We start from the raw sequence: 26,617 nt of genomic DNA on the forward strand, positions 1-26,617 counted from the left end.
TGGGATTCAGAGGCCGTTAGGGTAAAGGCAATCCATATTTTACAGTTAATAAGCTCTTGCTGAAGATGTTGGATCTCTCTTCAAAGCCAACAATTACTGATTTAGTATTAACAAATCCACAACAACTGTCAAGACAGCAGAATGCATTCAAGATGAAGTCAGCAGCTTATGGTGACACTTTATTTCAATTTAAGTGGTTCCATTTTTCTACGTGCATTTTAATTTGTAATTTTACTCTGATACTGGTTATTACTGTCATTTCAGAATTCTTTACATCCAGCTGTCACGGTTATGCAAGTTTGCACACAATTCTCTCAAAGTTCGGAAGTGTTTGTTTTTGCAGGTGAGCACTTTTGTCCTGTTTTCTAAATGCTCCTTCTAAATTCTCTTGTCACAGAGAACAGTGAACACAGAACTAGAAAAGACAAAGTCATGAAATCAAGTTCTCCCCAATCCTAAATACCACACAATTTATTAATACAATAACCTATAAAATGGCTTGTCTACTAGGCTGTGGATTCAAACGCACCCATTGTTCTCCAATAACATCCCTTGAAGTGCAGGGTGTAAAATACATGCCTGATTCTGCCCACTGTTCTCTTAATTATCCTTTCAAAGCACCACTGTATGCACTCTTTAAAGGTGCACGGGCTGAATGCTTTCTTAGGCCCAGTATCACTGTACCTAAAACTATGGAACACCGCTGCTATGTAATAATCATTTATTGACGGAGAGCTCATAATCATACAAATGCAAGAACAGGTAAGCAAAATCAAATATACATACATAAAATATCTACAAGCCAAGCCCACAGTCACCTCAAAGTGAGGAAATAACTGTTTCTTAACCATTTGCTTTTAATAGTTCTTTTTTGTCACATCCTTCAACTTTAATAAATGTCCACTTACAGAGCATCTCTTTTGCTTATATCAACTTCAGTTGGTCTTCGGTGTTACAGATGCACTGGTACAGACAAATGCTCTTCAGCACTAATTCCAGCACATAAAATAACTTGATATTAAAGGCCACAGTATAAAATTCTGAGGGGCTATACTAGTTTCTTTGTGCTTAAAACAGAAAACAAGCAGGTATTCCCCCAGACAGTGTTCTCCAGACATTAATTACCTACTAAGTCCCTCTCAGAAGTCAGCGAGGTGTCCAAGGGAAACTCAGTTTAGCCTAGCTTGCTTTCTAGGAATGTCATCTTGCCCCATGCCTCAAAGAGGTACTGTCTTGGCCTGGGAACTCCTCAGATCACTAAAAAACAAACCAAAAAATGTCATTCCTTGTAAAAGAGTAAGAAAGAACTAACAGGAATGCTATGGTTGAAAGCCAAACTGACTGCACTTTTTTCTGCAATGGAGGGAAAGCACAGCGCTTTACCACGAGAATTCGTAGAGAAAATTTTGAGTATACTCAAAGAACACTGGGGGATGTAAAAGAAGAAAGATTTCTGCATGCATTAACTATGTTTAGCTTGCTACGAAAAAAGAATTTCATAAACTATTTTGAAAGATGCCTTCTAGAGTATCAAGAGATATTGCAGAGATTTTTGAAGCATAGCTTCCAGGCAAACTAACAGAATTAACTGGAAGCCAAGTAAAAAGGGAATCAGTAACTTAACTAAATTCTAGGACAGGAATTGTACGCTATCAATATTTTACAACACAGAAGAGAACTACAGCGTGAACAGAAGAAAGGTATCAAATGCCACATGAATTGCTTTTATGAAGAGAAAATCAAAGAACCTACAAAACAATCCCGAATACCTGTGTACACAGATACATTTGTCTAGCTACACTACTTATACATCAATATCTGCACGTGACTGTAACTCAGCCTGACTCTGGATTCAGATTTCTTTTCCCAGTATAGTTAGCATGAGTAGGCAGCAACAGCACCTTCAGAGGTACTAAAAGCCCCGTGCAACCACACTGCTGCAAATAAGGGTGGCCTAGATGATCACAAGGTCTTTCCCAACTTGAAGGATTCTACAATTGTAACTAAACTGCTAAAGCTACATTAGTACATTTTGGCATGTATCGGTGCCTTAAATGGACCTACGCTGCCTCACGATCATTTGTGTAACTGGTATGGGTATGTAACACACACTGGCCAGTTCCACTTTTTAAGAACTGTTGTGTTTTCTTTATGGACTCAAGGTGAAGCATTCAATCAGTGGTTGGTGAATTAATGCTTGGTGAGTATCAGCAAGTTTTCCAATTGTTTTGCTCTGAATGTTTCTTACAAATATGAGGAAACATAGGATGCTAGTAAAAACAAGGAAATAAAAGAGGACAATCTTGTGTATGTTCCAGAATAGGTAAATCTATTTAAACCTCTACTTTTTCATTCAGATCACATACTTTTATTCTTCAGAACACTTTACACTGAAAATTATTTTTTTTTTACTATACAATTAAATTTCTGCACTCAAGCCATAACAACAGTGAAACAAACACAACAAGAACTGCTTGCCTGCTCTAATGCAGATCTCCTTGAAAGGACCCTACCAGTTTAACTCACATTTCATCGGCCACATCCCTTCCTGCCTTTCTCTTCTATTCTTTCACACAAAAGAACTATCGTTGTTTAAAATTTTGATGTTAGATGTATAAAGCACTACCAGAAACATAAAACTTCTTTTCCCTTGCAGCATAAATTAGAATTCGAAGTAACTCCTCCAGAGATAAAAGTTTCACTTCTGCTTAGTTTCTCAGAAAAAAAAAAAAAGTCAAAGGATATTAAAAAACAAAAATAAAACTTGCAGCTTTCTGCAAGAAACTATCAAAACAGTTCTTAAAAAGAAGATAAAACCTTTAGCCAGAAGTGATCAGTTCTTTCAGAAGATTTCCTTTTAGAAGAAGGTGAACAAGACTAAAACAATTAATTTGTTAAGGCTGACCAAGGGTGACTGGGTAAACATGGAAATGAAACACATTGCTTGTTCTGCATTCCTGGTTTGTTTAGCATTTGACATATGCTGTCGCAAAAAGTGTTTTAATTGTTGTTTCAGTCATTCTAAAATCCTCTCAGAAAAGGTAGTAAGGCAACACAATATAATCAGCTATAATACAATAATCATGGTTTGGATTTCTGTCAAGTTTCTTACAACGTAAATGAGCATTTATCAAGAATTTGCCCCAAACAAATAATTTACACTCATTTCCGCAACAAGACAGACATGATTCTCTTTCATTCAGCTCTTTGTTAACTCTGATTAATTACTTCACTTCCAAATTTCATTAGCAACATATTCATCTTTGCTAGGTAGCAACAACTGATAGGCTGCATCTCCACGTCTGATATTAGAAGCTGAACATCTGCCCATTCCTTACATTCTACTGACCTCTAGAGACTGTATGTATATATGTATGGTACTTATACATTATTTATGTGCATGTACACATACTTGAGCAACGTCACAATAGATCAGCCTTAGAGAAATCTCTATGTAGTATTTGATGTCACAGTTCTCGCTCTAATCACGAATTGTTCTTAGATGTTTTTTCTTGTATTTTCTAGATATGAAGAATCTCTTGCTATTTTTTTCTTTCACCTGTGTCCTTCTAGCCCAGCCACACCATTGTCTTCCTACCCCAGGATGTACACAATTCAGCTGAAAGTATGAATATCAATATAAATATTGAAATAATCCAGGTTTCATTAAGAATGAATAACAGCCAGAGAGGGAGCACCACAAAACTGTAAGTTCCCAGTTAGTGGAAAGAAGTCATTATTGTACGTATGGAAAGTATAAAAATCTCTCAACTCAGCACCAACAATTCCACCCACCCCCCCACCCCCCCCCGCCTCCAAATGATACCATCTTGCAGCAGATTCCTTGTCTCCATTTTGCTGCCAAGGAAAAAAACCTGTACACAAGCCTGTGTTTGGTTTGACATTTAGATGAAACAGAAAGGGCTGAAGGAGTTGGATTTGTCAGCTAAAACCTATTCGGAATAGGCATTAATCCAATAGCAAAGAGAACTGAGGGGAACAGAAAAGACTATATGTTCCTCCACAACAATGTTAGCATAGCTGACATTGTTATGAGCCACTGCTTAGTAATACTTTGTGGGCAAGTGTAAGAAAAAGAATTAACGCAAGTACATGCAAAATGAACACATGAAATATAAAAGGCATATCTTCAAACTGAAAATACTTTGTATTGAGTGTCACATCAAAATACCTCAGAAATATACAAGGTTTTTTCCAATACTGCTTATGTTGTATAGAGAAGGACCACCCGTAGAATACCTTTTCATCATGTTATCCCCTGGGATGCCACAAAGATAAGATTAGGTGAAGGATCTGAAAAAATGTCCTACTTTACAAAGCTTTTTAGCTTTTTTTTTTTTTGGGGGTGGGGAGGGGTGGGGTGAGGATAAAGATTTTCATTTTTTTAATACAAAAGTTTTGCACTGTTGTAATCATATTGCAAATGATAACAATACAAGCGTTATTAGATTTGGAATCAGCTATGAGCTATGGGTTGAATTTTCTTAAAACTATTATAAGCTATAGATAGTAACCGAGTTCTCTTATCTTTCAAAAGCTGTATGCACAGGGATAGTAAGAACTGTGTTAACTAAACAGATTTTACAAAATACAGCTAGAAGAGGAACTATGTCCGCTCCTTTAAGTTACTCAGGAGTTGCTTCAGCAGAAATAAGAAAAATATACACATTCGTGTCTTTTCTTTTAGAAGTAACATCTTTAAGACAAATTCATTGCCAAATCCTTTATTTTATTTTTTGACTCACCTTATGTCAACCTTTAATGTAAGTACCACACAGATGGAACAAATTATATAGATGCATTTTGAAACAATCTTCCTGGATAAGTCACTCATTACTATTACCTGCTGTACCTTTTCTTATGTACACAGTGGCTTTATATCTCACTAACTTACTGTAAACTCAGACGTCCATTCATCCTGTACTCCAATTATGCGAGAGTAGCTATGTATGTTTAAATTTGAAGTAGGCTTAAATTAAAATACATAGATTCAGACTTGTGTCTTTGTTTATATATACACGTGCAGCCATGGACAAACACAGAAAGACAATATTGCTACTACTGAGAAATGTGGCAGTAGCTGGACTGGGTCCAGAATTATTTACCCTGTTCAGCTATCCTGAGCTTTTCATAGTGTATTCGTAAAAAGAATTCCACTGTAAGAGTAGGCTTGCTTTTCTCTTCATCACTTTGAGAGCTGAGAAATACCAAGATAAAAGTTTATTCCTTGGGGCTATATTGTGTCATAAGCCTTTAAAATGAATTTGCCAATGTTTTCAACAGGGAATTCTCTTTGAAAACTGATGACATATTACGATCTTTTAAGCTGAATTACGTACCATTTCACTGAACTGACAAGTCTGAAAGTAAACCAAAGTAGGGAAGGTAAAAGAACATAATTCTGGTAATACTCTCTCACTGATAACAGGCAGGTTTATTTTTTGTGAATGACATAGAACTGTAAAATAAACATATGTAGAAGTGCTTATGAATTTGTGCCCATGCCCAGCTGAGATGCACAAGGCTCAATATCAATTCTAATTTACTCTAAAACCCTACAAACTTCTGAGCCTAAGCAAAAATGCAAAAAAAACCTATCCGTGACAATTCACTAAATGAATATAGATGCATTTACGAATTCAATAAATGCATATAGATATGGATGCTTCCAAAAGCATACTCATGAGACACAGCGGGATTTTAGTCTTCAACATATGAAGTATGCAAACAGTTTTCTAAAGATTAAGGAATTAACCTTAGTACGTACACAGTTGTGTGCATGCCCAAACTCAGGACCCAACAACAAATTACACAAAATGTTAATGAATGGAAAAAAACACATCATCCTAAGGCTTGTCAGATTGAAGAAAGTTTGGTGCATGCCTCTGCGGGGAGGGGGGAGAGTAACAAAAATAACAGCAGACAAAATATTAAAACCAAACTGTAATAAATAATCTACAACCTAAATGAGATAGATGACTGTAGAGATCACCAACACATTTTTCTACCTGCATTTTTTTCCCATTTACAAGTAGAAACCGTTTTTTTTTTTTTACGAAGTAAATAAAATAAATGAAGCCATGCTCCTCCAGTGCTTCATAGTAAGGTTAATTCTAAAAACAAAACCTAATCTTGAAAAGATCTTCAACTAATTTTTGTTTTCCTTGTTTAGCTACAGTACAAATAGATACACAAACCAGCTGAATGCAGAGAAATCACCTGCTAGTTACGACTAGACCAAGTTTTGTGTATTTATCCTACTTTACTTGAAAAGCTAGCATTAAAAAAACAACACAACACACATTATTGTTTTGAATTTGAAATCAGTTACGGTTGATGATCATCTCCAAAAATAAATATTCCCACAGATAGAGGTCAGTGGTTGCCTGAAATTGCATCAGTTAGTGCCTGTATACTACAATCCTCCACTCCTTTGGGACTGCTTTATCATTTTATCTGATTAATACTAACACAGTAGTTTCAGAATAGGACATCACAGCTTTCTGTCCTCTCATTTGCCATTAGTTACTCTACTTCAATTTATTAATGTGAGACTCATCAGAGGATTTCTCTCAGAATTTAGGCACATAGAAAAAAAGATGTTGTCATTATTGTTCATAGTTAAGAAAGATAATGTACTAATTCACTTTTTTTTTTTTTTAAATTGCATTATGTGTTGATTTGGTAACCTCTTGCTGTTCAACAGAAAGCAACTTTGCTGCATTGGAATTCTACTAATTTTGAGATCTGATGTATTTCATTTCTTAACTTATAATTGAGCATTTGTAGTTTGTGAACTTTTTTTAAAAAGATAATGCTTTTAAGGATAATCTTTCAGCCCTTCATCGGAGAAAATACGCACGTGAAACAACGGCAGTACTAGCGATACAATGTTAAAAGTGGTAAGTAAAAACTGCAAACCTATAAAAGACCACAGTTGTGATGAGTTTAACAATTTCAGTATATGTACTTCTTCAGACTGAATAGAATCTAAGATGATGATGCAAAAATGTATTGGTCTCATATTATTAAATTACCAACAGCCTGTATAACCATTTACCTTGAGATTTTTCTTTGGCTTTTATAATCTCACTGCATTTCTTTTCCTCTATCAAATAATCTTTGCTTTGCTCTCCAGCAACATCTACTGGAACATCAGTAAAATGCTGCTATTTATATTAATCACTCATTTAAAATCTAGTAGGGCAGAGTTAGCGAATGCCAAAATGAGAGAGAAATGATCTGCAATTCAGATCCTGCGTTCTAGGCTCAAACAGATCAAGTTAGCTCGCCTTCAACCTCCTAGTTTTCTGCCATTTCACATGGAACAATTTTTATTTTTATTTTTTAATGACAAATCCATGTTGAAAATCATCTACCATTTACACTTAGATTTACTTCAGTTAAGTCACAAGATAACATTTACAATACCACGTTACATCCAAGACTTCCATTTTTGTTGGACAAGTTCCTCAATTTCATTTTGATCCAACACGCAGTAAAAACAGATCTGAACCATCAAAGGAGCTTGGAAGAACATGTAGAAAAATTTTGAAAGCAGAAAAAGAGATGCAATGCCAATGCCAGAAACTCAACAAAACTGGCATTACAGAATAAAAATGCCCACTATAAATCAGTGAAACATTTACAGGTTCTTTTGTCTGATTATACATCCTCAGAAAAAATCTGTCCCTTTATATGAGGATGAATATACATGAGTAACTGCCACTGAAGGTAGAAGTAGTAACACATGAAGTCCCTGCACACTGATGGGAGACTAGAGTTCCCTAGGGGCTTGATCCCATTCAGCTATGTGGTGCCTTGTCACTGCCTATCTTGTAAAATCAGCTACTGTGAATGTACGCAGAAAGCACTGCCACTGCTTTTTACAAGGTACATAGCATTGTGTATTCATGGATCTGCATGCAGGATTGAGTCATTAGGCTAAACTTGCACGAAGACAAAAGTTCTCAAGTAAACGTATTAATTTCCATCTGCAGTGTGCCCATTTGTAGGTCTGCAACTCTAAAATCTACCTATTAAACAATGTTTACTCTGACAGCTTATAATATCAAGTTAGCTTTTCCTAGCTCTGCTTTCAGAGACAGTTAATTAGCACTGTACTTTTACAAGTAACTCTCATCACTGCAATATTGTTTGCTTTCCTTTGAAACCCTAATAAAGGTCTAACTATCCTTGAATGCCTGCTCACTTTCCACTATGACAATGAATTCAGAACACTGCTGCTCACAGAATCCCTTCCTTCTGTTCGGTCCTAGTTTGCTCACACAGACAGCAACTGTAAATGCACAGAAATGCAGGGAGAGGAAAAAGCACCAAAGCCAGGGAAGACCAGACACAGAAGTCCCACTAGCTAAATATTTCACTTGTGAATAAAAAGCACTTACCAGCATGTAACATTTTAAAATTACAAGTATTTTTTTTCCTTTTGGAATCCCTATATAGCCTGAATGCATGTTTATATAGAATAAAAGGACACGTTTCCCCAAACCACAAACACTCTAAGCTATATAATTTTATGGTATCACAAGACCTAAGTTCAGACGTTTCGCCTGATAAATTAGCTCCTCTCAATAACTGTTATGCAGAAAGCCCTTTATTGTAATCGAAGTGCACTTGTGGACAGCACTTTCAGAGTTAACTCCATTTGACAACTGACATAAATCCATTATTCTAATTTGGTGATTGCTTTACTAAACACAGATGCAGTTTATGAGTTTTAGTCACGTATTTCATTCAGGATGATACTTAATCTCAATTTACAAAACATAAACATGAAATAGGTTTTACAGTATGGCTAAAAGGGTATAGTTATTCATCTGATGAAATGCCAGGCAAACAAACCATGTTCACCTAGACCTAAACTCGATGCTAGATTTTACCTTAGCAAATCAATAGCAAATAAGTACAATTAATTTTTAGTTCAGCTGCTGTAACCAAATTGCAGAATGCCAAGCCCCTAGAAGGTTATAAGACTCAAAAGCTTTTCTTGTTCCCATTCAAACACTGAATTTAACCCTAAGCAAAGTCCAGCTCTCACAAAAGCCGGCTCTGTTTTATTTTGATACACAGAGAAACAGGGAAAAATCATTCGGTGTGAATACAGCTTCTTTGCAAAGCCATTTCTAATTCAATTTACAGCACATACTTTAAATCTTAAACAAAAGGAATCTGATACAGCACCGATGCTGCCTCTTGCTGCAGTTGCTTTCCTCAGCTACAATATCTGAAAAATCTGCTGAAAACCTACCGCTCCGATCAAGCCACTCTGTGAAACACCGGATCCAGGCACTTCTTACCTGCCTCAGTTGAAGGCTTCCTTCCCTTGTTAGCAGTATGAAGCATCCTCTAGCCTTCCCAATCCTCACCACCAGCCTCAAATTGCACAGCTAAGTCCCCTTTTTTTGCAAGAAAACGCGTATTGAAAGTGATTAGTTTTTGTTGTCCCTTTTAAGTCCCTCCTGCGGGAAAGAGCAGGGGAGCGATGTGACGCCACCTTTTAATCTTTTGCAAGAGTGAAAAGGCAGAAAAGGAGCGCTCGATCAAACTGAGCTTCACACATGACTAAAACTCGCCTGAGATGCTGCAAGCTCTGGCTAAAGCACCACTAGGCGTAAGTGTAAGAACAGAGAAGAGGGGAGAGTCAATGAAATGTGACAACGTATGTGCATCAAAGACGGAAAAAGAGGGAGAGAACAATAAGAGAGAGATCGAGACAGCGAGGAGAGAAAGAGAAAGAATGAGAATGCGAGGGAGAATGAGCATGGAGAAAAGACAGGAGAGTTTGGAAGCGGAGGATTCACAGAATAAAGCCAAAGTGTCTGGCAGCTTCTGTTTTTATCTCGGCGAGCACGACATACTGCCTCTCTCATTTAGCAACACATTCTTGTCTCTTCCAGGTTTGAAAACTGAGATAATCACAATGTGTGCCTGTTTGCGCCCGACTGGCACGCTTGTGAGCAGTGTACCTGAGATCGCCCTCAGCCACCTTCGGAGGTGCATTTACGTGCAATTCAGCTCCTGTGCCCATTAGGACAGACAACCCCTCCCCGGCCCCCACCCCCGCCAGCCCAGTAGCTGCTAATTGCTACAGCAATTTACGATATAGTTCAACTGGCAGATGGAATTCCACTTATAACTCCTAACAAACTGCCACCGATAAACAAATGACTGAACAAATGTTTAATGTTGATAACTGAGTTTTCATAGCAACAAAACATATTAGCATTGATAAATCTGTTTCAGAAAAGAGATCGTACAGACATTTTCTTCTAGGCACCTTGCTATTTCACCATGAAGTTGCACTAAGTAGTGGGAGGAGACAAAAAAGTGACCCAGAACTAACATTTTTAAAGGAATCAGTCAAAGATGGAATCAGATTTAGGATTTTAAAAAAGCAATTACAAGCTAAGTACTAAATTTAGAATGTCAAATTAAATTATGAACTCCTAGTCACTTAGAAAAGATCCCCACAGTAAATCCTCATACAAGTAGGGCTCATTTTCATGAAGGATCAGGTTTGTATTATTATTATTTATAATATATATTTTTCTATATACAGCATTTGTAACATTAGAAGAGCTTCTTCCATTTGCTCTGTTTATATCATGTTCAGGTCAAGCCCAGCAGGCTGCTGGCCCACTGCCAATGGGTCGTCTAGGCTAAAGGCACCATCCTTGCCTGCTGAGCCAACGCGAGCTCCGTCAGACTCGGTTGTCACACGGAGACGTAAGGTTAAGGGGACAGCAGAAAGCTAAACAAACCTGAAAGACACAATGCATTTTCCCTTTGCTGCGGCATCCTGTTTGGGCCTCCCTGGGGATCCTAGCATCTCAACTCCGCTAGGGAAAAGGAAGGACTATGTCAGTGGCATAAGATGCTGGAAATCTGGATCCAGAGCTCAAATGTACAGCACACCTCTGTGTTAGTTTAGGCAAGTCATGTAGAGCTATTTTTAGGCACCCTGGTCTAAAGGTACCTAAATGCTTTAAAAAAAAAGAAAAAAAAGAAAAAAAAAAAAAAAGAAAAAGTGTTAACAGCTCTACACAGCTCGCTATCTCCTTTTGTAAAGACTTCCCAATTCTAGAAAGGAGGTTATGAAGGTGAATTATGAAGGTGAATTCACAAATGATTATCAAGGAATCAACAACCAATTTCAACCCTGAATACTTAAATGTTGTTACTGTGCCAGAAGGTTTTCAAGAACTTATGTTTCTCTAAGAGTATTAAGAACCTCAACACAAACCCACACATTAAGCTTTGGGCAGGCACAGTCCAGTTTTTGGATTTCTTGTAAAGCTGGAGATTGAAGACTGCCGTAAGCCCCACACTTATTTCTAAACTTGCAATTGTTAGTGTTTCACATTATCATTTTGTCCCCTGAGGGGTGGCAATACACCTTCATAAATACAGATCCATTAAAATCAGATTCTCATGAATCTTGAGCAACCACCATCACATAAGCTCAGGTGATTTCTTAATTATAAAGAAAAAAAATCATATGGACACTGGGCATTTGCACATCTTTCCCATGGAGTACCAATACACCTTTAGCCTGACCCAGTAGAAGAGCATTTTGCAGGATAATTTATATCAAGTATTTATTCCTGCTCTGCTGCTGTAAGGGATCTAGCTTGAGCAATGCAGCTGCTTTAAAGGCTTGCCATTTTCTCTCTCAGACATGAAGGTAAATAACATGTGAAGATAAAAAAGAGGTCTCAAGTTCCCATAAGAAGCTCACTTCTTCTGTATGTGCATGCATATATACACGCCTGAGGTCACTTATCGTAAAATGAGTAATAATAAAGAGGGAACAAACTGAGGGGAAAAAACGTTCCTGTCTATTTCCCTTTTATCATGGTAGCCCTGATAAGCAGTTTCTACATATCTTACAATGTGCTAGGTTATATTCATGACAATTATCTAAACCCAAAACCACGCATGTACACTTCTAGAAGTATCTCTTCATTCTCACAGGCATATCAACAAATTCACAATGCAATCAAAAATCTCTATTTACATTCAAGGTCAACAAAAAGCTTGAGAACATGCATACAATTTTTTTTTTCTTCCCTTTTCAAAAAAGACACAAGATTGAGTGGCTAAAATGAAGCATAAGCTCATGTACTACCAAATAAATTCTTCTCTACGAGGACTGACCTTGTGTTTGAACTAAAAATGTTTGGACACTGAACTGCTTAAATCCTGACAGCTCCAGTGAGGAAATCAAGTTGTTCTCCTACGGAAGTAAGTTATTCTACAAACTGGCGACATTTCCATAAGACAAACTAGGTCTTGGCTAACATCAACACAAAAACTATATTACTGCAATGAAATGTGCTTCTCCTTGAGCTTCCTCCAGCAGTACTCCACTAGGTACAGAAACCATACCCCTGAATGTTATAGAATAACTACACAACTAAACATACTAATCATGCTATTTTGTGCAGAGATACTAATAATTGATTTCCAGCCCTTTTTTATACACTCACCACTACAAACAAAACAACTCGAGTTTTCCAACAATTAATTTGAGTTTTCCCTCAATCCAATCCGACTAAGTCAACTCAACTTGAATCACAGAACACCTCCTGATCCCTTACTTCTCCACTCTGCTACAAAGCTGGACCATTCCTTGGTTTGTTTTAGGTCGAGGATTTAAGCAGCCTGCATGCAAATCCATACTCTAAGTCTGTGACTTACACCTTGCATAATAATAGAATAGTGAAGAAATAACATAACTGACATTCAAAACATTTCCCTGGTTAACTGATCGTGAATCCCCCTCCCAGCACCCCTCCTGCTGGCAAACTGCATCAACAGCTTTATCTAGAACACGGAGTGTCATGACAACAAATTATGGGGAAGTACAGCAGCAAAGGATGACAAAAGTACTTCTGTCCAGCTGTCACCTATTAAAGGGACTACTGGACAGAAAAAGTCATGCTCTATATATCCTTTGGAGCTAATTGAAAGCCTCTGGCCATGCAGAAGAGCTACTGACTACAGCCCCTTTCCAATATCCTTCTGTACTTACATCTAGCAAAGACTTTTTCTTTACCGATCACCTAGTTGGATGGCATGAACACTGAACTGATGTTTTTTGTTTCTTCTGTTTCAGACCTGAAGAAAGACCGTGTCTGAAAGCATCTATTCTTTTTTCCAGTTACATCTGTTGGTTTAATAAAACATATTGCCTTTTCCCCCCACAATCCTTGTTTCAATAACACCTTTGGATCATCCTCTTAAACCACAATCATTACAAAAGCAGAACGGCACTTCATCCCTCCCCAGCCACCGTTCCCTAGACCTAGATGTTCACTCAAAGGAAATACAACTGTGTAGCACAAGCACTAAAAGAGAGGCACAGCGTATCAGAAAATACCTTATGCCTTATATTGTCTATACTCTACGTCCCAGTGTCCAATTTATGACAAAAGATGAATTGGCATGGTACAAAAAACATCATCAGTTTAATTAGTGAGAGGAACAAGTTAAGGACTTTGAACACACATGAGCTACATGTAACCTGGCACAGTGAAGGCAAATGCGATGCTGTAGCTGGTATGAATTATAAAACCACCTAAATACTGCTTTTTGAGCCTAACTGAATACATGTGACAGCATCATGGTAAATTAACATTCTTTACAACCTCCATTTGATCCAAACACTACATGCATGGCTGAATGAACTGATGTACAACTACTAGCGATATACTATTGAAGAAATAGCCAAGTGTCATGCAAAGAAAACAAAGAGAAAACACCAGTAAGAACAACTCCAGTAGAAGCAGCTGATAATTTGACTCTGAGTCATAAAGATGTCTTAACAGCTACTGAAATAATCTTTGATCCTTATTATTGTTAGCTCAGTAAGCGATAACAACTAAAATTTAACACTAAAAGTTAGGTGTTAGTTTTCTCTATATCATAAAGAAGTGTTAATATATTATGAAATCAGCTATTTCATGAATGAATGGAAATCAATCAATACTTTTGTAATTTTTACTTGAAGAACAACTAAAACAGGAAATAATCTGTACATTTCTGGTTATTCAGGAACACTTATTCAAAAGGACATGTACATTTTTCCATTGCATTTACATGTAAAATTATACAGAAATACAGATAAAAATGACATTTCAAAATTCAGACTTCAGTGACACCAACTTACACTGCTATCTGCTTGGTACATTTCTGTTTACAATTTTTTTCTCCAGCTGTAGCTCTGTACACAGTGACACGCTAGGGCCTTTTAAGGTTGTCATTGGTACAATTTCTAAAATATCTCTCACGGAAGATTTACACTTTTTAAAACAACAGTAAACCGATTACCTTCATCTATGGCAGCCAGTTCGTATGAGCCTTCTGTGCCTCAGTTAACCTTACGGGTGGAAAGAATAACTTACCTATGGGTACATACGGGTCTGCCTGCCACGCTTTATTCCTGTAACATGGCCTGAGAGCTCTGTCACACTGTGCAGAGATGTTTTGCTTGCGAAGACGACAGCCACCTTCCAAGAGGGAACTATATGGATCATAAAGGATTTTCTTCACTACTAGGTAATTTAAGTTCTCGCTGGGAAGTAAGGATCTACACCTCTACAATAGAGTACATAGCATCACACACCATACAATTAATTTTAGAGTACTGGGCAATACACTTAACTGAACAAAACTGAGTTTTCTGCCCAGTCCTCTCAATTAATATGCAACATTCATGCCTTAAGTATGCCCTTGAGCATTCCGTAGTTCTCTGAGCCACAGCTTTGAAGATGTGTTGGTTTCCTATGCACTAACTTGACCTATATTCAGGCAGACTTCCATTCTCAGATTATTTCTGCTACGAGTTCAATTCCAGATGCTCTGTACATTGCTCCTATGATAATACTTACACCTATGATATGGATGCCAAAAAATAGAATTATGTCAACAAATTAAAATGCAACCATTGTCATTCCCTAATAATCAGAGCTGGTCAAAAACATGGCCATTTTGTGAGCTTGTCTTGGAACAATCTTATTTCCTTGATAATGTGGAAGCTCAGAATCAAATCCAGAAACCTCCTTAAATCATCTGTTGTTATGCCTACATCCAAAGAGCTGTTGATTTGCCTGGAGCTGAGCTTGATCTGTGCCATGCGCCAAAGATGCCTAATACTCTTCCAAATGGGGAAGACTTCCCTTAGATGACAAAATAAGCCTGTAAGAAATATAAAAAATTAAAATATATATATAATTATTATTATTAAGTTTCAAGTTGAAAAGAGAAAAATGGGTTTCCACCTCTAATGCAGGGTACTGTAGAAGAAGTGGCAAACACAAAAAAGGCTTTAGTTTTTAACACTTGCTCCTCTTTACTAATGTCCTGATCCATATTTTTCACACCAGAACTCCAATTTTCATATTTACAATGCAAAGGTCTTACAGGGTTAGGCCTCACCCTACAACTAACAAACACCTGAGAATTCAGGAAATGCTTGAAACTGTCTCACATAATGCTGAAACAGAATAGCCATGTCCTGCAACAGAGCACCTAAAATTCCACTTATCTCTAAGAGACTCCTAGACAATTCTCAAGACTTGAGTTTTTGCACCCATGATGTACATGTTAACTTTACACCACCACCAATTACCACAGAAGTGGCAAAGTAAGAAACATGGCAGTTTGCTTTACAAGCAATGCCCTAACAACAGTGTATATAAACAACAGCACAATCCCTTCTTGCTGCATGAATATTTGTGGAGACTTATTATAAGCCTTTTTTTTTTTCTTAAACAGTTTCATGCTGTATCTATACTATGACTAAACTAGATAATTAAATAATAATAATAATAATAATAATAACTGGCTAGCTTCAAGAAAGTCTTGTTTGCAATCCGTCTGCTTTGGTTCAGAGCATAGAATAAAATTCCATCAAGAAGGCTTGACATGGTGAATAAAAACACCCTTAAAACACATTTCTTGGCATGCCATCAGCTCTCATCAGACATAGGATATTTGTTTTGATTAACCTTTGGTATGAAACAAAACACCTGTTCTTGTCTTTTATCTCTGTCACATCAGAAACAGAGAATGCATAGTGAAGGAAGAGAGTAAAAAAAAATTTGGTAAATATGAAGTACTGCTTAGAATGCTGAGAACAGCAGGAACACGACACGATTGACTTTTGAGAACTTTAAGACAGCATTTTAAGCAAACTGTTAAAAAGTGTCAGAAATGTTCATTAAAGCATATAAATACCTAAAGTTCTATAAAAAGCAAAAATATTACAAATTAGAATGATTAAAAATAGAAAAAAAAATAAAGGCACACTTTAGTTTTGGTTTTAAGACAACTGAAATATACCCAGATCACATTATAAATAGCAAGATGTGTCTTTTTAGGTACGTTCATTCTCTTAAAAATATCCGTAACAAGTAACATGCTGTATTAAAACATAAACAACATGTAATAATAACACCCAACGTTTTTTTTCCCCTAAATCTTTTCTTCTTCAGAATACACAGATTTTGATTCCATGGAAACTCGATTGAGAATGTGTCAGTGGAGAACTGGAGAACTATCTGGCTGCTATTTGGAATGTTCTTCAACTTTGTGAATTCAGAGACATCAGAGCAAAAGCATTGCAGTAAACAGAGTTTCTGTCAGAGTGAAAAAGTTGTTATGTAAAAAAACACTGTCAACTATTTTTAATTTTAACATTTTTCACCTAACCAGTTTATTATAACAATTATCACAGGAGAGAACGTTAAAGACTGAAAATCACAGAAGCAATTCAAAACTTGACTTATCAGACAACTCTCTCCTGCAATAATCTGATACTTACTTGTGAAATGTGGGATAAAACAGTACAATTTCAGATGCTGAATATCTAAGAAACCTCTGGAAGCTGCCAAGAATAGATATGAACTACACCATACAATATAATAGAGTCACCACACATTTCCTGGAGAGTGCTCATCTTAATGCGCAACACCAAAAGCATGACATTTAAGGGCCCCAGTCTTGGGGAAAAACCAGAGACTATATGCCAGACTATATAGCCAGAGGCTATAAATGCTCAAATTGTTCAACAGCCTCCACTTCCTCCTTCCCAGAACCTCCTGATACCTTCTTTTAGTGCTCTTTAAAATGTTCTTCCTCTCTCTCTGTCAGTTCCCCTAGCTATGAGGAGTATTTAGAGATAACAGCTGGTTTGTAAAAGAACTACTGTTGAAGAGATCAGGGAGGGGTATCATTGCATTAAAAAATTCTTAGTTTTTTAGCTTCTTTGTTTTCATCCCCGATACTCCATTAAAACTGTGCTTATTGACCTCAATGGGAAAATGTTTGGATCCCTAATGAAAGCTTATATAACCTTAATTCTTATTCATGCTACATTTTCTGCTGATTAAAACTTCAAAACAACTATAATCATATAAAACAATGCTATGCTGTTATGATTTTTTTTTTTTTGTATAAAGGATGTGAACCCAATCATGCAATATGTGGATCATAAAGGATGTTTTAAACATTCTGTTGCTCCTCTTACCTCAATTGTATCACCTAGTTTTAGTCTCAACTCTAACAGATTTTCTGTTAACCAAATTCACAGAGCATCAATTGACATCAAACAATACATGTCCAAGATGAGAAAAAAAAAAAGTGTGATGAAACAAACTGTGCCATGAATTTTATTTTTAAAATGCTTCTTAGTTTGATACAAATTAACCAAACTCAATCATCATAGGGAATGTATGATTCAATACGTAATTCTATTTCATGTTCTGTTATTCACCAGAATGGAAACATTTCTATACACTTCTTAAGAAATCCTTCAAGAGCAATGAAAGAGTGTTACTGAAATACTTTCAAAATCTGCTGACATTTAAAACTCACAAGAGAAAGCAAGCATTTACCATAAAGGCAGCAAGAAGAAAAAGTTAGTTCAGGAACACCCCCCGGCAATAAAGATGCATACATCTCCTTACATATGCTGTTGAAATAACATCCGTGCAAAATCAATTGACAGCCTTGCATTTCTGGAGTGAGGTGCCATCCCCAAACAGCTCTACATGCAGTGAAACGACCAGCTGGAGTCTGGACTGCATGCAGTACCCGTGGTAAGACCTCAGCTACCGGAGTGGGGAGTGAGGAACTGCTCACCCATACAACTAGAGAACCTTGCTCAGAGGTCTCAGTGCAACTCGTGAAATTAGGCTACCACACAGGTACTCCACAACACCACACCTGGAACCTTTCTTACCTAGAAGGTGAAGTATGTTGAGGTAAATCAGTGAGACCGACCTATCTCTACACATAAGCTTAACAGAACGCTTGAACGTACCATACTAGAGTTGTGTTAATCACTAACCTGTCACACATTCATAAATTTTGTTTTGACACCCAGTATTTATTGCACAGCAAGTAAGCAGGACACGGTGCACAAGCTATTGAGCTACATGCCCACTGCTTTGCCCGCCAGGCTGTTACAAGTGTGCTGCAGGCAGCCGCACGGGCATATCTACGTGGAAGGCTGGGAGGCCGAAGGCATCACACTGGCGGCTTTAACCTCTGTCACAGCACAGACTTGAGTGCTGGGACTGCTGGAGCAGTCCCTCTATCACCCAGATAACCCTGCCAGCTGCCCAGGGGTCAGGCTGAAAGAAATCAAGGCTCCCCCTGCCATCTCGCTGCCCCCTGGCCTGCGCTCTGCCACTTGAGAGAACTAAGCCTCCGTTTGAAGACTTAGGAAAAGGGAAGGATGGGTTTTTCTAGAAAGTCCTGGCTTTGGTTTGGTTGGGTGGCTGTTTATTTTTTTATTTTTTAACTCAGATTTAAATGCACATTGTACAAGCTCAGCCTGGCTGTGGAGGAAGCCCCTGACACCCATTGCCCTCTCGGAGGAGACTCCCGGCCTATACACTGCCCTGCACCGTCTCCCTCCCGCCCCGCTGCAGGCCGCACTCACCTCAGAGGGTGAAGGAGAAGTAGGGTGGCCCTGCCACAGCCCTGAAGGACGGGGTTCTAGCACCTAGATCTTAGGGGGAAGATGAAAAAATGAACAGTCTGTACCAGAAGAGGAAGGCAAAATCATGAACAAGCCCACGACCTTCTTAGGTGATGGCTCGGCCTGCCAGTTTAGATGAACTCAAGAACTATTTGGTGTCGTGGCCATGTGAAGCAGCACCTGAAACGCTGTGGAGCTGGGCGCGACTGCCAGAAGGCCCTCCTGAGGGATGGCAAGAGAGAAGGGCAGTCTTTGAGATAAACCAAAGCTAGTGATGCCTGAAGTGAGAGAGAGCTCCATGAAGAAGAGAGCAGAGACACTCTGGATACTGGTTATGGCTGCAATGTGTGAGGAATACCAGAACAGCTCAGCAGGGCTCGCTGATCAAAAAGTGATGCCAAAGGGCTAATGCTAATGGCAATGCTGTCTAGCCACAGCCATCAGCATGACAGGGCTGATGCTGTAGGTGCCTGTATAAACAGATCTTTTTTTTTCTTTGAGAAAATAACATCCTATACAGGTATAGTCTGTGAGCTTTGCTCATGCATAAAAAGCAAAATTAATGCAGCTGATAGCTAGTAAGAATGAACAATTAAGGTATACAGTTTTCACTTTAGATGAACAATTTTTAAAGCAGAATTCCAGTGAATTTTTAACTACATCACTGCAGAGTGAAAAAATGAGTCCGATCAGAACTACAAGCTTCAAATTGTTATAATCAAATAACACCTTATTAAAATATAGTTGCATTGTTAGCCACTTGATTACGATTCAAATATATAACACATCAAAAAGCACAGAAAAAAACAGTAGGAAACTGAACAACAGAGGGAGACAGGGACATGCAGAATCAGTACATATTCCAAAGAACAATGTGCAGACATGGAAATGTTTCTGCTCTGGCTACAACGAGCTCATTCAATATTCAACTGTTGCAATCTTTAAGCAAAGCAATTACATGGAATCTTACCTCAGCTAGTTAGTTCCCTTATGACCTCAAACTACACTGAACTTATTTCCTCGGTTACATCTTTCCTACGTTCTCACATGCACCTCCCAGACTCACACATGCAACATGCCAGCCATTATACACTGAAGAACATTACACACACGGGCCATAAGGGACAGGAGTGTGCTGCTCTCTTTACCAGTGCAAGGGACATTGCCATTGCATCACCTATACATTCCTAGGGAAGGTTCATTACTCTAGGCAGTAAGAAAATAAGAGGGAGAGAAAACAAACAAACAAACAAACAAGCAAACAAAAAAAGACAGCTGTCCTTGGAGAAGACAGAAATGAGAGCCCTGATGGAACCTCCATTTCTCAGTCTGCACAGGTGATAGATGCTGCCCACTCCCACACCAACAGTCACCAAGTGGAAAGGGAGGTTGCATCTGTTTCATTTATTAAGTGGATAATGACTCCATATGCTGTCCTGAAGTGAAACAACAAATAAAAATTATAACATACAGGCCAACTGAGTTCCCTGGAGTCTAAATACATTACTATGTGCAATTCCTTCTTAATGGTTATAAACTGACCAGAGCAATATACAAAAATAACATCCTATACAGAATCATGATTGTAATCAACTGTATAGGACATTTCTTTGCCACTTGAGTTTAACTTTCAACAGCATTTGAACATAGCCTTTCACTTTTCAGATAATATCTTGCTGCAGTAATTTGAAAGCACAAAACAATACCTAAGGTTACAACTACTAATATACTTACAGAAGTCATCCTAGATCCAAAAAATGTTATTTGCAGTAATAAAAACCACACCCCAAAAAAACACACAGCTAGTACTAATAACTCATCTCTAGTGTGATGACGTGAAAAAAATGTAATCAATAATATTTTTATTGTTCAGAAAAGTTGCATTCAACTCCTGGGAGTCGGTTTGTTAAGGCGTGCAAAGGCCATAACTGAAACCAGAGCTCTGGAGTTCAAATTACATCTCAGTTTGTGATTCACTGCCGGAACATGGGAAAGAATTATCTTTCATGTGGTCAATATAATGGTGGTAATGATACCTTATAGGGCCATTTAAGGGTTTAATAACTAATGCTTACACAAAATTTTCAATTTGCTCATTATGATTATTTGTCAAAGTGTTAACCTAATACACATGTAAGAAAACAATATTCATGTATTCCCAAAGATGATTATGAACATAGTTACTTTGAATGCCACATGCAAAAGTGTAACAGTTCCTCACCTGCTGAGGCATGATGCTTGTATGACAGGCAGGGCACGGCATGGCACCCAAGCATCTTGCTTCAGCCAACGTGTAAGTCTTAATGCATGGAAAATATGCTAGAAAAGAAAATGCTGGAAGGAGACTATGCTAGCAAGCACATTCTGAAATGCCTTCAAAAGCTTCACTTAGAGTCAGTCTGATGCATTTAGACCTAGCATTGTGACTTGCTTGCTCTGCTCTTGGGCTGTAGCAGAGCCAGTGAGTCTCAGCATAGACAACCAAGGAAGCAGTCGCAATCCTGAGACACAGAGGTAGAAGTGAGAAAGAAACAGGAGTCCTGGTGAAAATAAGAAGATGTTAAGCTAGATCCAGGGCGAAATGTCACTGCCAATTTTCTCTGGTAAGGTTTCACCTAGAAAAGACTGGGAACTGCTGCACTAGGTAAAGGACTCTAAGGGATGTTTCTCCTCAAGATAGAGCAAGGTTTCATTCTAGCAAATATGAATATAGTAAGGCACTGAATCATTGATGACTTTAGAAGGCTCCTGGAACACAAAACTCCTATAAACAACGCTGAGCAACAAGTCTTTAAAATAATCCTTTTGCTCTCGGCACAGTGCTCCCCAAATCTGCTTCTTCAGATCAGTACTTAGTAAAAACAAACAAACAAACAAAGACAAAAACAGAAGAAAGGAATAAAGGGAAAGCCAGCATCCCATTTCCCGTTTTAAGGTAAAAACACTATAAAATCATTTTCTTGCTCTTCAGATTTCTTTTATACCTATGCCTAAAGAAACATCACCTATCCTTCTGAACATTGGAGGGTTCGGGGGTTTACTGTATGCATTGTTTTTTCCCTAGCTGAAATGGTATTTCCTAACACAGCCAGCACAATTTTGTAGTTAGCAAGAAAAAAAAAATCCATTGATCGGCCTGCCAGTGGCTAAAAGACAACACATCCTATCCAGTCTGCCCAGGTGCTTATGGGCAGCCAACCGGTGAAAATATATATACCTGTTAGATGCAGCTTGGAGCTCAGAACACGTGTAATTCCAGCTGTAGGTAGCAGGGAGTGCTGAGCTGCACTTAGCAGTGATATGTTCTTCTCAGTTTCAATGTGGGCAAAAAACCCACACTGACCATTTTCCAGAGTTTTCAGAAAAATCTGTCTTTAGCCACTAGTACCTTTTGCAGAGGTGGAAGGAAGGTGAAGAGGAAGCTAGAGATGAAGGGTTATCAGAGAAAGTACGAGACATGGCACTGCGCACGGTGCAGCAGCAGCCCAGGACAGAAGGCATGGCTCGGCACTGGTAAATTGGAGACTTTTAATGACCCTTCACACTTAGGTGTCTGACTGGCAGCACTTGCATCACAGGACATTAGGATCAATTGATTCACTTACAGCAATGTCAGATCAGAATGAAGCCCTGGAGTGCTTGAACATAATAAGGATTTCCCTAACAAACAAAAAGAGACTGCTATTAGCATATCAAACAAAAGCAGAGGTTTCATTTTATTAAGCAATGTAGAAAAACAAACAAACAAAAAACTCATACAAACAAAACTCTAAAGATTCACACAAATACCTACTTTTCCTGTTCCAGTAGTGGACTTTCAGTACAGCTCTGAGGCTGTAAAGATCATTATCACCTTTGCTAAAGGTTATAGCCAATGTGCCACTGCCCAGAAAAGACAAGGCTCATGCTCAGGCTTGTCACAGTCTGTTGCACCTAAAAATATCAATACTTTAATATTATTGCACAAAGTATTTTATGACTCTTAAAGACTAGACCCAGTAGCAGTAATGAAGAGGAAAAGGAAATTATAGCTTCCATAATGAAGACCAAATTTCTTTCTTTTGAGCTTGAAATGGCTTTAGAAATCAAGCACTATCATTGGTACATTTTTACTCCGAGGAAATCTGCCTATCTGCCAGTCCCTCCTTGAAATATTTAGTTAGCTAGTTACACACAAATGTCATGGATTCTCAACGGTCTGAAGTTCCTTAAAGCTTCACAAAACCTGTAAGATGAATACAGAAAAGGGTTCAAAGTTGTTGTCCCTCCAGACAGAAGGGTTTTGACACGACTGAAGGCAATTCATGACTGCCTGTTGCATTAGGCCTACTGCCTGCACACCAGCCGGTGCATCTGAGCAGCACCCATCCTGCTCCGAGCAGCACCCATCCTGCTCCGAGCCCACTGCGAGCTCTCTGTGGGGAGGGGAGGGAGGAGGTAAGCAGGGCTACCATTGAGCGGATGCGGGGAGAGGAGGGTACTGCTGCCTGGTGGTGCTCAGGTGTGCTTGGCATTTTTTTCATTCCTACATGCCCAAATCCAAAAACGCTATAAGCTCCACTGAAGTCAACGGGGCTTTAGCAACATTTACTGTGTGACCTGAAAGGTTCTCATTTCACTGTTACTCTGATACTAGCACCATTTATCTCACTGTAATTAAGTCTTGACTAAAGTAAACTTGTTTCTAAAATCTCCCCCCAAAACTTCAAGTTTCTAGAGCATGTTATACACACAGCATCTCTCTTAAAACTAAAATAAAACAACTAGTTTCAAAAAAAATAAATGTATATATATAATTAACACACATGTCTTTTGATTGCAGTCAGTAGTAAGAAATACAACTGACTGTAAAGCAAACTACAATTAAACATATTCATGGCATTCTACATATTAAAATTAGATGATGAATCTAACATGAAAGTGACATTTAAGTGAATGACTTCTGCAGTGTATGTCCCCATATGTTCTCAGTGTTCAAATGCTGTGTCTCTGAAAATATACTGACGTGGAAGCCCATAGATAATCCTTCTGGGGCACTTAAAAAAAAATCTATTAATAACTAATGGATTACAGTGATTTATTGCAGTATTTTTATACAATGCTCTTCCCACTTTGAAATGAAATGCAAAACTACACCATGAATGAGCAACACAAGATGTTCCCTGAAGGGCTGTAGTGGTGTGGGTGACACATTGCTTGTCTCCCCAGAGGTGAAGTATGTCACATCCTCAGTACTTCCAATCTCACCCGTCTACAAAGCTACTGACTATTCCCAGAGCAAAGTATCTCATATTCACACATGCTTTTTATGTGCTATGGGACTAGCAAAGCAAAGCAAGACAAAAACTCATTGTTCAAGCAAACATAAATCAAAACCTAAAAGTAGAAGAAATGTACACAAATAAATCTGTTTGAAAGAAAAAATTAAAACAGCTCTAAAATCGGAATTCTATTGTATCTATCTATTAGAAAATACAGTAAAATAAGCAGCCCATGTAGTTTTCACTGATTTAGATGCAGCAGTCCCATTGACTTTAATGAGGGCAGGATTATTGCAGGGATTATTGTATTATTGCAGAGGAGGACAGGGCAGACCATGCCATGACTGAAAGGGTTAAAAAGCATACCATGTACGTTAGCAAGGTATACAAGCCATATTTTGATGGAATCCAGCACAGTACAGCAGTAAATATTGTGTTGAAGGCTTTTTTGTTTTGGTCATTATTAGGATCCATTATTACCGATTTTATTAAAATTATACATAATTGTGATTGATAATGTGTTATTACATCCTCCTTTATGTCAGAAGTAATGAATGTCCTAAATTAAGCAAAGAAACAAACTTGCAGGTGAATACAGGGTTGGTCATGCTGTAATTTATTGCAGGGAAGTATATTTATCATCCTATGGACTGTTATAAGACAAAAGGGCAGGAGGGCATTTTTAAGATTTTAACCAAAATTAACATTAGAATTTTGGTTTTCTTTTTCTTTCTTTCTTTTTCCTCTTTAAAGAGAAACTTGAAAGGGATCCAATAACTTAAACATATATAGTTCTGCTTTACTTATCCAAATTTTCAAAAGTAATCATTAAAGTATGTATATTATCCAGTAGTTTAAAGGTAGTAGAGATCTGGGAAAGCTGCAGCATAGGTGCAGCTCATTCAACCATATGCTGCTTTCCTTAAGTAACCCATTATACAAAAAAAATAAATATCTTGTGACAGATTGTTTTGACAGCTAAAAAAGATTTAAATTTTTTGAATACATTTGACTGAAAGGCAAAAATGTTAGATAGATGTTAATTTAACAGATGTCTAGTTTTGCATCATCAGCCTGAAACAGGCAATTTCTAGCAAGCCTTCTTGCTGTATCACAACATGAAATCCTATGAATTCCATACGGATATCTCTTTCACAAACTTCAAATGAGCCATTCTCATTCAAAGGGAAGTAAAATTATTGTGAGAAGATGGTACCACCTGGTTGTAATTCTGATCAAGCAAGTAAACACATCCAGGGATAATAAAACTGATACACTATCATTTACATTACAGTCTGGAATAAAAGAAAATTATTTGTGACTGTATGTTAAAAGCATTAATTTTAATTTACATGAGAGAAATAAATTAAATGATCTCCCAAAATCCACACAGAGTCTTCCAAATCTTATCATATGGCTAGGTGTGGACCTAGGATTATTATTTTTTTTTATTTTGCTCTGCATATCCTAAATACAAGTTTTTGTATGTTGAGTATATTGTTAAACTCCATATATACCTGCAAAAGACAGTTTCATTCTGGTTATGCATTGGTTGTAGAAGAAACTGGAGTAACTATAGCTTAACTACAGCTATTGTTGCTAGCACAGTTACCTACAATCTTAGGAAGTTTCAGAATTCAGTCACTATCATAAACATTTTTGATGGTTTTATGACTTCAGTGGGTTGCACTGCATAAAAGAAGCTTAAAACAGTGGAGAAATTCTTCCCTAACCAGTACAACGCAGTGGGATATAGCCATTCTGGATCTCAAAATTGGCAAAAATTGTTCTCTGCGTTTTTACATTGAATTTGCATGTATTATTATTTTTCCCATTTTATGGAAGAGGAAAGAGAAAATAAATTGATTAAATTACTTGGGAGTTCAGGAAATAGTTACTGTTCATTTTTAAGAAAAACTACCATTCAACTGACAAGCTTGATAAGCTATTGCTAAAGTACGAAGTGAGTTTGCTAAGGCTACTCGGTCTCTAAACAATGAGGATCAATTATAGTAATGTACTTACTAGGTATGAGACAAATACAATTCATGAAAGGGAACTTGTAATTGCTCTCTCTGATTTATATGCCTATGTAAATTACACTGTTTTAGTTGTGATCTATATATTGTTGCAAGACAAAGTATTTGTGAACTAGTATACAGACTCAAAATTTACAGTTTTCAAAATGGAATACACGCTTCCCCTGGAACAATATTCAGCTGTCCAAGGTTCTTTATCAAGTCACCTTTTACCAAGGTATTTACCCTGTTATTTCATTACCCTGACTCAGTTTCAACTTCTCTCTTTTAAAGAAGCATTTGGG

The 26,617-nt window shown here is 37.7% G+C and overlaps 1 protein-coding gene across 3 annotated transcripts in view; it reads right to left on the minus strand.

Annotated features, from left to right (window-relative positions):
• Positions 1 to 26,617, minus strand: part of TENM2 (teneurin transmembrane protein 2) — a 1,590,996-nt gene that overhangs the window by 341,393 nt on the left and 1,222,986 nt on the right. The window contains exon 1 of one of the 3 annotated variants that reach the window (XM_040574033.1): positions 9,342 to 9,678. The exons of the other annotated variants lie outside the window; for them this stretch is intronic. Within the exon in view, the coding sequence (XP_040429967.1) occupies positions 9,342 to 9,387 (46 nt within the window). The 5' untranslated portion in view covers positions 9,388 to 9,678. Of the gene's footprint in view, positions 1 to 9,341; positions 9,679 to 26,617 lie in introns of those variants that run through there. 3 annotated transcript variants of the gene reach the window in all.

This window comes from Cygnus olor, chromosome 14, assembly GCF_009769625.2.
Source record: "Cygnus olor isolate bCygOlo1 chromosome 14, bCygOlo1.pri.v2, whole genome shotgun sequence".
Lineage (NCBI taxonomy): Eukaryota > Metazoa > Chordata > Aves > Anseriformes > Anatidae > Cygnus > Cygnus olor.